The sequence below is a fragment of the Bubalus kerabau genome, chromosome 5, assembly GCF_029407905.1.
Source record: "Bubalus kerabau isolate K-KA32 ecotype Philippines breed swamp buffalo chromosome 5, PCC_UOA_SB_1v2, whole genome shotgun sequence".
Classification (NCBI taxonomy): Eukaryota; Metazoa; Chordata; class Mammalia; order Artiodactyla; family Bovidae; genus Bubalus; species Bubalus kerabau.
The window spans coordinates 105,992,809-106,004,249 of record NC_073628.1 but is presented as its reverse complement, the minus strand read 5'-3'; the positions used below and the strand labels follow the sequence as shown (position 1 = coordinate 106,004,249).

Genomic DNA, 11,441 nt, shown 5'->3' with positions numbered 1-11,441 from the left:
TTTCACGTACCCCACCCTCACCTCTCCCATCAGTCACCACCAAGTCACATGCCCTCCTCCTGTCCTGCCAACCCTCACTCATGACCCCAGTGGGCTCCACCACAGGTGGAAGGGGCTGCTGGGACCCTTGTTCTGATCTGCATTGGAGTGCGGGTGGGACCTAAGGGGCAATGGGGCTTGTCTTCCCCTCCCCCATTGCCCCTCCCCCTCCTTTCCCAGAGGTGCAAGGGCCAGAGCACGCTAGAGGGCAGCGTGGGCCACGGAGCCACCGGCCAGTCCACAGAGATGTGCAGTCAGTCAGGGAGTCAGGGAGAGAAGAGCCAAATGAAACCTGGGGCTCAGAGAGGTAGAGACAGTCCTCCCAGGTCACAGAGCCAGTGAGGGCCCAGGCCAGGACCGACCTGCCCTGTCACTTACAGCTCACCCACGCATCCCCAACACTGCACTCCCTCCTCGTCCTGCTGCTGTGGCCAGGAGTGTAGGGTCACCAGGGCAGAAGCACGCTTGTCACCGTATGACAAGGGTCCAGGAGCCCTGAGTGCACCTCCCCCCCACCAGTGTGTCTGGTGGGCTCTCCATGAAGCATCAAGCTCAGCACTGCCACTTCTGCAGCCTGATGGCCAGCTCTGCACCCCGAGGCTGGGGAGGGTGAAAACCAGTCTCCATCAGGGAGAGGTGGCCCCCTGGGTAGGCAGAGCGCACCCACATCAGTGTCTTCAGGGTCTGTACCAGTCTTTCCTTACTGGGGTGAAGGTCACTGCACAGCCATGTCACCACAGGCTCAGCCCCTGGTTGCCCCTGAGGGGCCTCTACACTCCATGTCTCAGCCTCCAGGCCTCTCCTGCCCCTTCCTCACATCCTGCCCACAGGGCCTTCGCCCACGCTGTCCTGGGGCTCATGACTTGGCCCATGGTAGAACAGTGCTGCCCCTGGATGCTCCAGCTCTCCTCCAGCAAGACTGATCCCCAGCCAGTCAAGGCAGTATCTGCAGAGGTGACCCGATGCTTGAGGGGAAGCTGGTCTGAGGCCTCCATTGTCCCTGGGCCCTGAGTAGGTGCAGTGGCCCCCAGGGACCATGGTGGGGTGAGACATGCACATCCTGACTGGGCCCCCATCCCTGGGCAACCCCAAACCCTGGACTGTCCGCAGCTCTTGGGCCCCTGGTACCCGGAGAACCTGGGTAACAGTAAATGAGGTTCTCCTGCTGCTCGTTCATCCCCAGAGGTGATGGCCGCACGCTTGCCCCCCATCTGGATCCTGCAGTCCCTGGCAATCAGGAGTCTGTTTCCATTAAAGAGCCCACAGGACTCAGAGGACCCCCTCAAACCCTCTTCCCTGCCATGTGTCTCCAAATAGAGGGGTCAGAACAGCCATGGCCCAAATCAGTGTCTCTGGAAAGACCTCTCCACAGGGCATGGCCACTTCTTATTGGGAAGTGGGGGTTTGGGGCCCTGAAAACCACTGCAGAGCCAGAGCTCAGCCCAGTTGCAGAGAAGTGGCCATGGTGCTGAAACCATGGTGGGGACTGGGGGGAGTGATGGCCCCGATTCCTGGTCAGGGCCCTTGAATGGCCAGACTTAGCACCATGGACCTATCTGATTGGTGAGGGAGCAGGCAGGGGCCACCTGCCTTTGGACAGCCCCCTGAGGACTGGGGCCAGGGGAGGGCAGACATCCGGTTCTGTCTAGGAAGAGTTCCCTTCCTATGCCCACCTCGGGCGTGTCTGTCCGCTTGGGAGGGTGTCCCACACTGGCTGAGTCCAGATCTCAATGAAGCCGGGGTTAGGGGCCTTTTCAAGCAAGGCGAGGGTGGGACGCTGCTGTGGCCGGAAGCACTTCTGGGAACAGAGGATGGCCTCAGGGCCCTTATCAGACTGAACACACACCCTGGAGCCTGATGAGGAGGAGGAGGGGAGGAGCTAAGCAGCTGGAGAGCCTCTCTGGTTGGGGTTGATTTCCCTGGGGGAGCAGCAAGGGGCTGGAGCTGGCCTGGGCAGAATCTCATCTTTGGGTCATTCTTGGGCTTCGTGACCTATACCTGTGCCCATCCCAGCACACTGGGCTGAGCAGGAGAGGGTGGGAGCCCCTCAACACACCAGCCCCCTCCGTTCCCCACATATCAGCACTCTTGCGTCTCCTGTGCCTCCCACTGCCCTGAGCTCTGCATCCCAGGCCCACCCAGGGCCTCCCTCCTCCCAACTTGGACTTGCTCAGGCTTCCCTTGAGAAAGTGACTGGGCTCTGACTGGTGGGAGCCCGTGCACACCCGGCCCTGGACAACCCACCTGAGCCTCCTGCCTCCTCTCAACCTAGCCCCTCCACGCCCCTTCCTGCTCTGTGGGATTTCAGCTGGGGCGCCTCAGTTCAGCTCAGGTCTAGCTTGCTATCAGCTCCCAGGAGGCTGCCAGGGAGGGACATGAGTCCAGGAGTGGGGAGAACAGGGAGTGAGCAGAGGGAGCTGGGGTGACCAGTAGTGTGCAGGCCTGGTGGGGCAGAGGTGCTCTGCAGGGAGGAGAGGAGCGTGGAGGGAGGGCCTGGTCCAGTGGCAGGGGGTCCCTGAGTCGTCCTCACTGCCCACCCCCCCAAAAGCCTAGCCTGGCCTCTTCCAGTCCCTGTGCTGGGCCGGGCAAGTCCCCCTGTGTCCTGCCTGCTGCGGAGCAGGAATCCCCCGCTTGCTCCACGTCACCTTACCTGGCGTCACCCCACCGCCCACGGGCTGACTTTCCGGGCACTCCTCCCACACCAGCCGCCTGCGAGGACTTTCCGCACTGAGTCAGCGGAACACGCTCCCCGCCCGCGAGGCTGTCTAGGACCTGACTCCTGGCCTCAGCAGGGGGCTGAGCCAGGGTGGGGACCCCTTCCCCACAGGTTGGGGAGGGGCAGTCAAGGGACCCAGGTGACGGCGATGAGGAGGGTCCTTCTGGAGGCGGGTGGGCGAGGGTTGGTGAGGGACAGGAGATCTGGCTTGGGGGCAGAGGAGGAGCCTAAGGGTGTGGCAGCTGGTTGGCTCCCTGGGCCCCCAGAGCTAGGACCCGAGGGGCAGGCAGAGAGAAGCGACTGAGGGGGCTGTTCTCCCTGTGTGAATAGTCACAAGCAGGCCACGCCCCTCCTTCCAGGCAGAAGCGGGCTGTGCCCCACAAGGGATGGAATGCAGGGTGCAGAGCCCCTCTCCCCTCCACTTCCTGCTCTGAGCTGGGCCCACCTGCCCCCCTGGAACTAGGTGGGGTTGGGGACCAGTGAATCAAGGGGCTCTCCTGGGCAGCATGCAGGTGGGTGGGGAGGGCACGGTGAGCAGGGGAGAGGGGGACGGTGCTAGAACACTTGGGGCCACAGACAGCAGGGGGGCCAGGTGTACTGACAGCTGGAGAGGGCTGCTGCCAAGACCCGTCTCCACTGGCCCGCCAGCCACGCCCTGGGTGCCAAGGAGACCTTATCAGACTCCCCAGGGGTTGTGCTGTCAAGAGGCTGAAAAACACTGCTCGCCTCTATTGGGCAAAACCCCAGGACAGTGCCCCAGGAGCGAGGGCCCTGTGAGGTGGTGGAGGCCAACAGGAGGGCTTGGACAGAGGGCTAGAACCAGGCCACTCTGAGGCTGCCCACATCCACCAGGAAGTGTGGGCGGAAACTTACCTTGCCCCAGATTGGGGCCCAATGACCCAAGGGCAGGTACCCCACAGGAACCAGCAGGACATGCAGCCAGCCCAGAACCAGAGTCTGGAGCACCCACGGCACAGAGACCAGACACACACCAAGGACCCGGCTGCCCGGGCAACTGCCTGGCCAACCACAGGAGAATGGGTTTGGATAGGGCAGCCAAGAGGCACAGAGGACAGGGGTCCAGCAAAACATGCCTCCCCTGTGGTCCCAGCTGAGGGCTTGTGCTGAGGACTGTAATGGCCCCACTTCAGCCCACCCCCACCCCCACCTCGGCTAGGAAGGGACTGTGAGCATCGGTGGGGGAGAATCCAGAACCGGTCCCTTCTCCCCCAGCACACATCCACTTAGATCACTGGACAAGTGTTTATTGAGTGCTGCCTGTAGCCAGGTCCTTAGCCTCTGGTCCTGGGAACCAGGGGCCCACAGATGCGGCCCCAGTGGGACAGCAAGAGAGGGAGGCAGCCCCTGTGCACCTGTGTCTTCCACGGGGTCCAGCCACAGCTGCCGCCTCTTCGACATGATCCAGGGCACTGGTCACTGTCACCATCCCCCACCTGCTTCCACCATCGAGGGGAGCAGGGCCGGGCCCAGAGCTGGGGCCCCACCGTGGGGCCCAGAGCCCTTGCTCCTGAGGGCCAGCCTGGGCCAGCTCCAGGGAGGGCCTGGCACGGGCCCTTTGCACTTCACACCCACAGGTCCTCCTGGCGGCCCTTGTTCTCTGACAGCCGCTCACCCCGCTCCTCCTCAGGGAACTGGCAACTGCAGGCGTCCTCAGGTGGGGGTGGCGGGGCCTCCAGGAGCTGGGTCTCTGCAGAGGGGCCGCAATCAGCAGGCAGGCAGGCAGGGGACCCCCCCTCCCCAAGGCACAACTGACCTGGGGGCCACATTCTTTGCCTCCTCAGCTGCCAGATGTGCAGGCTTAGCTGGGTCACGGTCAGGGCCAGGATGCAGGCAGCCAGGGAGAGGATGACGATGGTCAGCGAGCTGGGTGGTTCAGTCGGCCGTAGCCCCAGGCTGCACACAGCATTGTGCGTCTTGTTTCCGGGAAACAGGGTGGGAAACCCAAGCTGGACGCAGCTGGGACACACGAACAGAGCCCTCGGTCAGCCCTCGGCGGCACCCGAGCACTCCTCCGCACTGCTGCAGTCCTCTGAGCTGCTGGGGGTCACTGCACCAGAATTGACAGCAGAGGCCCCGCCTTCAAGCCTGCCTGCACCGCCCACCACCAGAAGGCCCCACCAGCACTCACTCTGCCCAAGGTTTGCAGCGGCCCTCATGGCCCCCAGAGAAGGTCCCCACGGCACAGTCAACACACTCAAAGCCGAATTTGAAGTTGCCTGCAGACAGACAGACATACACTGGCTGCAGGGGTGGCTGGGGTGGGATCCTGCTGGTGTCTAGGTCCCCAGCAGGACTCCACCCCCCTACCTTATGCATTTGACAGGAGCCTCTGGTACCCACAGGACCTGGGCCTGGGATAAATCAGGTCCCCAGTGTGCCCCTTTCCAGGGCAGGCTGTGACTCAGGGCTGAGTGGAGGGTCCCTGAAGGGATATGGGGGAGGGGAGGGATCTGCTTGCAAATGATGGTGCGGAGCTGGGGGTGGGGTTGAAGCCTGGCAAGAGCCAGGCTGGGCCTTCACTTGCTCCAGGAGGCTGGGGAGCAGGAGGCTGGTGAGGGCCCTGGAGATTGGGGTAAGGCTGTGCCCCAGTCATCCCTAGGCTCCCCTTCCCCCAAAACCTCACACAGCCCCCTGCTGCCCTCACTCCCCAGCCCCCACGTGCTCAGGCAGGCCCCGCCCCCCAGGTAAAAAGTCCCTAAGAGATTGAGAGGCTCCTTCCAGACAAGGGGCTGAACTCCAGACTGGGCTCCGCCTGGAAGGTCAGGGTGGGTATAGACCTGGACATAGTCTGAGCCAGGGCCTAAGGGCTAGACAGTCCTGGACACCCCTCTGTTCCTCACAACCAGCCCTAAGGGCATCATTTCTGGACAAAGACACCTAGGCCAAGAGAGCCTCGCACACAGTGGGCGCTGTGCCTCCAGCAAGGGCTGAGATGCCAGAACAAGAGAACCGCCTGCCCGCCAGGGTTCCATAGGACCCCACACTGGTGCCCATCTGCCCAGAGGGTGTCCGTACCCCTACTTGCAAGCTTTCTTCCACGCCAGCTGCTGTGAGCTCTGGCTGGGCCCTGTCAACGCCCCTGGCCTGCACGGGCCACCCCCGCCAACCGCTTACCCTCAGGCTGCACTCCCTGGCCAGGCGGGCAGGAGTGGTACTTGCAGCTCTTACACTGTGGGTCTCCACAGTGGAACTCGGGCTGGATACACTGGCAGTCCCGCTCGGCACAGGTCCCCTCATCTGGGCAGGCAAAAAACAGCTCTCTCAGCAGCTGGGGGGGGCCCCCTCCCCGGGGCACCCCCTCTTAGCCCCCAGGGAAATGGCAGGCAGGGAAGGGCTACCTCAGCTGGGCAGAGTACTGTCTGGGAGGCAGGACCCTGGCTTGGTCCAGCTGTGCCCCTCCCTCCTGGGCACCCAGCTCCTTCACCCACCTGGCCTGGCTGCATCCCCCATTGCCCTGAAGCTGCTCTCACCCAGGGTAACCATGACTCAGTGTGACCCGGAGCCATCCCGATAGACAAAGGGGTCGCCTGGGAGATCTACTCCCTGCCCCCTCTCCATCCTGCATGGCCCTCAGCTGCCAGGACCCTCCAGGCAGCCTGCCCATCCCTCCCCGACTGCTGTCTACAGTGTCCACGACACTGAGACCTAAACTCTAAGAGCCCCTTACCACCCCCCAGGTCCTGGCAGGGTGACACCCTGGGTGTTTTCCGGGGGATATTTGTCCCCAAACTGACCCATTCCACTTTTCTCCCACCCAGATATGCAGGTCCGAGGCAGGGAGCTGGCAGAAAGAGGGGTGCAACCCCAAACTAAGCCTGAGTGATGGCCAAGGGCTCACTACCCACTCAGAAGGAACAGGGACAGCCCTCCTCTACGCTGGGACCCCTGACCTGTCTTGGGGAAGGTTCCCACACCCCCTGCCCCTGCCCCACCTCCCAGCCACCATCCCCCAACCCCTAATCCCCAATCCCCAAGCCACTTCTGCCTCCGCCGGGTTGCGCTGGGATCAGGGCTTTGGACCCAGAAAGCTTGCCCTGAGCACGGGACGCTCGCCGCGCTGCCGCCCTCCGCGCAGGGGCTCCCGCCTGCCTTACCTGGGGCGCAGAGGCAGCAGCGTGCGTCTGTCCCCGTCCCATGCAGAACTTGGCCAGGGCTGCAGCTCAGATCGCCGAGGGGTCGCTGGCCCAGGCCCAGCGCGCAGAGCAGCGCGACACCGCACAGGGCCACCCGCGCGCCCCTCGCCCCCATGGCGTCCCCCTGGCCGCGCGCCCCGCGGTTTTAGGAAGCAGGGCCCTCCCGGACACGCCCAGATCCCGCCCCGCGGGCCGCTCCGCCTCGGCCACGCCCCAGACAGGCCCCAGGAACTGTTCCTATGCGGGACCCCCGAGACCCTGAGACTCAAAATCCAAGGCGTGGGCGGAGGTTTGGGGCAGTGAGGCTGCTCTGGAAACTTCAGCGGCGAGGACGCGTCATCACACGTCTGTCCAGAGCACAGGACGAGCCACCGGACGTGAACTACGGGCTCTGGCTTAGGACGAAGTGTCAGTGCAGGTTTGTCTTTTGTAACAAATGCACTGTCCTCAGGGTTATTGAATTTTGCAATAAGGAGTTCATGATCTGAGCCACAGTCAGCTCCCCGTTTTGTTTTTGCTGACTATATAGAGCTTGCTCCTTGGAAGAAAAGCTATGACAAACCTAGACAGTATATTAAAAAGCAGAGACATTACTTTGCCCACAAAGGTCCATCTTAGCCCCCAAAGCTACGGTTTTTCCAGTAGTCATGTATGGATGTGAGAGTTGGACCATAAAGAAAGCTGAGCACTGAAGAATTGATGCTTTCGAACTGTGATGTTGGAGAAGACTCTTTAGAGTCCCTTGGACTGCAAGGAGATCCAACCAGTCCATCCTAAAGGAAATCAACCCTGAATATTCATTGGAAGGACTGATGCTGAAGCTGAAGCTCCAGTACTTTGGCCACCTGATGTAAAGAGCTGATTCATTGGAAAAGACACTAATGCTGGGAAAGACTGACGGAAGGAGAAGGGGATGACAGAGAATGAGATAGTTGGATGGCATCACCAATCATGGACATTAGTTTGAGCAAGCTCCAGGAGTTGGTGATGGATAGGGAAGCCAGGCATGCTGTAGTCCACGGGGTCACAAAAGTCGGACACAACTGAGCAACTGAAGAGGGGGTATTGATGGGGGGAATGTTCCCCCTCACTTGCTGAGAACCTGAAACTGCTATAAAAAAAATACCTTTTTTTTTAATTCAAGGGATGGGAATTCCCTGAAAGTCCAGTTAATAGGACTCAGTGCTTTCACTGCCTTAGGCAGGGTTAGGGTTAGGGTTCAATCTCTGATCAGGGAACTATGATCCCACAAGTTGTGTGCAACCAAAAGAGAAAAAAACAATTCAAGTGGTCCCAAAGGGACCCCAAAAGAGCAGGTCCCATCATAGGCTGCTGAGCAACTGACCACAGAGGACAAGACACCTGGGAGACCCATGTGTGAAGGTGACCTTGGGGGATTCCTAAGTGATCATGCTTTTTGGCCCAGGAATTCTTTTCTGGGAACTAAATGTGACCTAAATGTGTGTGCCTTGTCAGGGGAAACACCACACGTATCCCCAGCCACATCACAAGGAGGGCGGGCGGGGGGTGGTCAGAAATGTTTTCTATGTAAAACCTGAGGCCACCAGGCCTGAAGGAACTGGAGTGTGGGTGGGCACCGGATGCGGGGTGGCAGACAGCACCCTGAGTCATTGGGAGTGGGACAACCCTCAACAAGGACTGCTTCCTCACTGTGCCCCTTGGCTCCTGGCTGACCCCCTCTCTACCTCCAGCTTCCCCAGGGGGGCGCTGTGAGGCCCCTCCAACACCCAGAGCGGGTGGGATGAAATCCCTCATTCTCTGAAGTCTCCAGGCCAGGGACCCCACAACCTCCCAGAAGTCCTGGATTGCCAACACTGAGCAGCCTCAGAATCCATCCAGGGATCAGAACGAGTCCCTGCTTTCTGACTATTAGAACAAGCCCCCCACTTTGGGAGATTAGGACAAGTCTCCCCCCGCCCCTCAGCTTGGCCAAGTGGGCCTGGCCAGGCTCCAGGCATCACACACACTGAAGGCTACGGCTGCGCAGACACCTGAGAGGAGGAGCCAGCAAGGAGACCAGTCATTGGCTGAGCCCTGCAGAGTGGGGAGGAGCGGCAGTCCAGGCTGCAGCCCTGACTGCCCTGCAGACTTCAACCCAGCTCTCCCCACAGGAATCCCATCAGCCCGTGGGGATGTGCTGGCCCCTGATGGAGCACTTGAGCTCTTGAGGCTGAGAACTCAGCCTCCAGAAACAGCAAGTCAACCCTGAAGTGGGGAGGAGGGGCTGTCCAGGCTGCAGTTCACCGTAAGACTGTCCCTTGTCTCTATGAACCTTAGTTTCTTTACCTTAGTTTCTGGGGTCCTGCCTCCTTCAAGCCTCCCCAGATTGCTTAGCCCTCCAGTGGAAGCTTGATACAGGGGAAATGGGCAGAGATCCCTGGGAATGCTGTAGGGTGGGCAGTGGGGGTCCCACGAGTGTGATTTTGGTGGCACCCATAGGTATGTTGAGGGCCATGACCTGGTGACCAGGGCAGACCCATGAAACTTGGTTTGAGAATGACAGGATTTGTGACTCAAGTCCCAGAACGTGCAAGGCCCTCCTCAGAGAAGCAACTGGGCCCTACAGAAAAGGGAGGGTCTCTGCGGGGGCTGTGGCTCTGGTTGCTAGAGGGCAAGGTGAGACCTCTAGGACTGGCCCTGAGGACTACCAGATTACAACTCAGCTCCTAGACTGGAAGAGGGTTTGAGCATTCGCTGGACCCCAGGGCAAGGTGCGGAGCGGAGAACTGGGCAGTTCTGGACCTTCTGCCACTGCTCATTTTAAAGGCCTGAACAGTTAGGTCTGTACCTAACTGTTGGCGTCACCCCAATTCTGGTAAGAGCCTAAGAAAAAAATGATAAATCCCCTAAAATGATGCTTGTCCAACCAGGTCCTCTCTATTGGCCCTTCTGGAAGCTGACCAGCACAGCAGGCACTAAGGAGCAGCTGTCTGTGCAAAGGGGACTGCCACCTGCAGCAGCAGGAAACCAGAGGGAGGGTCGTGTGTGACAAGAGGCAAGACTGACATCGGGGGTGGGGAATTGCGTTGCCCTCTGGTCCCCAAGGCTCCGGAAGGGCCCTCCCACGCAGCCACAAGCTGCGGAGTTTCTGTGACCTGGCACTGCGGGGGAGATCTCTATCAGCCAGCTGTATTTTCCAATACTTTTTGAGCAGCTCATCACATTTTTCATCATTTGTCTCAGCTCACACAAGTGACGCTCATTCATGGGGCACAGGGTCCCACACGGGGTCCAGCTGTTAATCAGGAGGGCTGAGGGAGGAGGATGGGGAGCCAGGTGAGGGCCCTGGAGCGGGGAGGGCCCACTGTGGGCATATCAGGGCGGGGGGGGGGGGTGTCTGTGGACCCAGGGGGTAGCTCAGCAGGGTTTAGGAGGCTTGTCAGCAGAGACAGGAGTGGAGAGTGTGCTTAGCGGCAGCAGCAAAGCAAACTGAAAGTGATCAACCTCTGTCCGTCCATCTGTCAGCTGTTCAGAGGTGGAGCCGCCACGCAAGGGGTCAGGTGGGGGGCTCGTGGCTGAGGGAGCAGCTGGGAGGTTTGGGGAGGAAGCCCCTTCCCATGACCTTCGACTTCCAGGCCCTAAGGCCCTGGGCTCTCCCTTAGGCCCCTCCGGCTTGTTCCGTAGCCTCTCTGCACAGTCTCTGCACTGCCCAGGGACCACAGGCCCCTGACCGGTGGTGCCAATTTGTTGCCCGTTCTAAGGGCACAGGGTGTGTGTGTTCACTGCTGCATCCTGAGAGCCTTCCAAGAACACATGATGGTCCCATTGTCCCTTTTCCCCAAGAGGCCACCAGGGACCAGAGGTTTGAGGAGAGATGGATGGGCCTCTGGGGCAGCTCTGGGGAGAAAGCCAGGCCAAGAAACTTGGGGCAGGGGACAGGACCGCAGCCTGACACATGTGGCAGGAGCATCTTCAGCTGCTGTAGGGCCCTCTTGGTGCAGCGATGCCTGGGTCCTGGCCACCGGGTGGGGAAAGGTGTGAGAGCAAGCCAGGTGCTCATTTGCCAAGTGCACCAGGTGAGGCCTCGGGCTCTTGCCCGGATTTTCTCTGCTCCTCCACACCCCCAACAGCAGCTTGGGAGTCTTTTATTTCAGTTCACTGTAGCTCTGCAATCTGTCTGAACACCTGGGGCACAAATGTCTATCGGCTGCACAGCATTTCCACACTGACCTGTGCTCCCTGAGCTGTTTAACCTGCACACCTCGAGTGAGCCCTTGGCCACTTGCCCCAAGTCCACACCTCTGCCCAAGCCAGGACCGCCCCCAGTGCTGACCAGCAGATCGGTCTGACCATGAGGGCTTTTACAGCCCACAGGTTTCCCACCTGGGAAGCTTTTCGCATAATGCTGCCCATTCTGTTCCCGCCCAGGGTGGATGAAGGATCAGCCCTGTCAGAAGCATCCAGTTTCCCTGAGGGCATGGAGCTGGTCTCAGGGGACTCGGGGGCCCTGCAGGTGTCGTGGGGGTCATAGGGTCACCATACACTTGGGTCTAGCAGGGCATGGGGTTTAA

General features: G+C 60.6%; 1 protein-coding gene across 1 annotated transcript; it reads right to left on the bottom strand.

Moving 5' to 3' along the window:
• Positions 1-4,028: 4,028 nt before the first annotated feature.
• TNFRSF18 (TNF receptor superfamily member 18) lies at positions 4,029-7,024 on the bottom strand. Its single transcript, XM_055583633.1, has 5 exons — positions 6,871-7,024; positions 5,891-6,013; positions 4,905-4,992; positions 4,530-4,732; positions 4,029-4,463 (listed from the first exon to the last, which is right to left on the bottom strand). Exons 1-5 carry the CDS (start codon positions 7,022-7,024, stop codon positions 4,339-4,341), a joined length of 693 nt encoding a protein of 230 aa, XP_055439608.1. The 3' UTR covers positions 4,029-4,338.
• Between the last annotated feature and the right edge of the window lie 4,417 nt (positions 7,025-11,441).

What these genes read in the sequence shown, in the direction of transcription:
- TNFRSF18 (XM_055583633.1), bottom strand. Translation starts at nt 7,024, where the DNA reads ATGGGGGCGAGGGGCGCGCGGGTGGCCCTGTGCGGTGTCGCGCTGCTC. An exon ending in CTGCTGCCTCTGCGCCCCAG is followed by an intron (nt 6,014 to 6,870) that starts GTAAGGCAGGCG and finishes TTGCCTGCCCAG; the next exon opens with ATGAGGGGACCTGTGCCGAG. An exon ending in CCAGGGAGTGCAGCCTGAGG is followed by an intron (nt 4,993 to 5,890) that starts GTAAGCGGTTGG and finishes GTCTGTCTGCAG; the next exon opens with GCAACTTCAAATTCGGCTTT.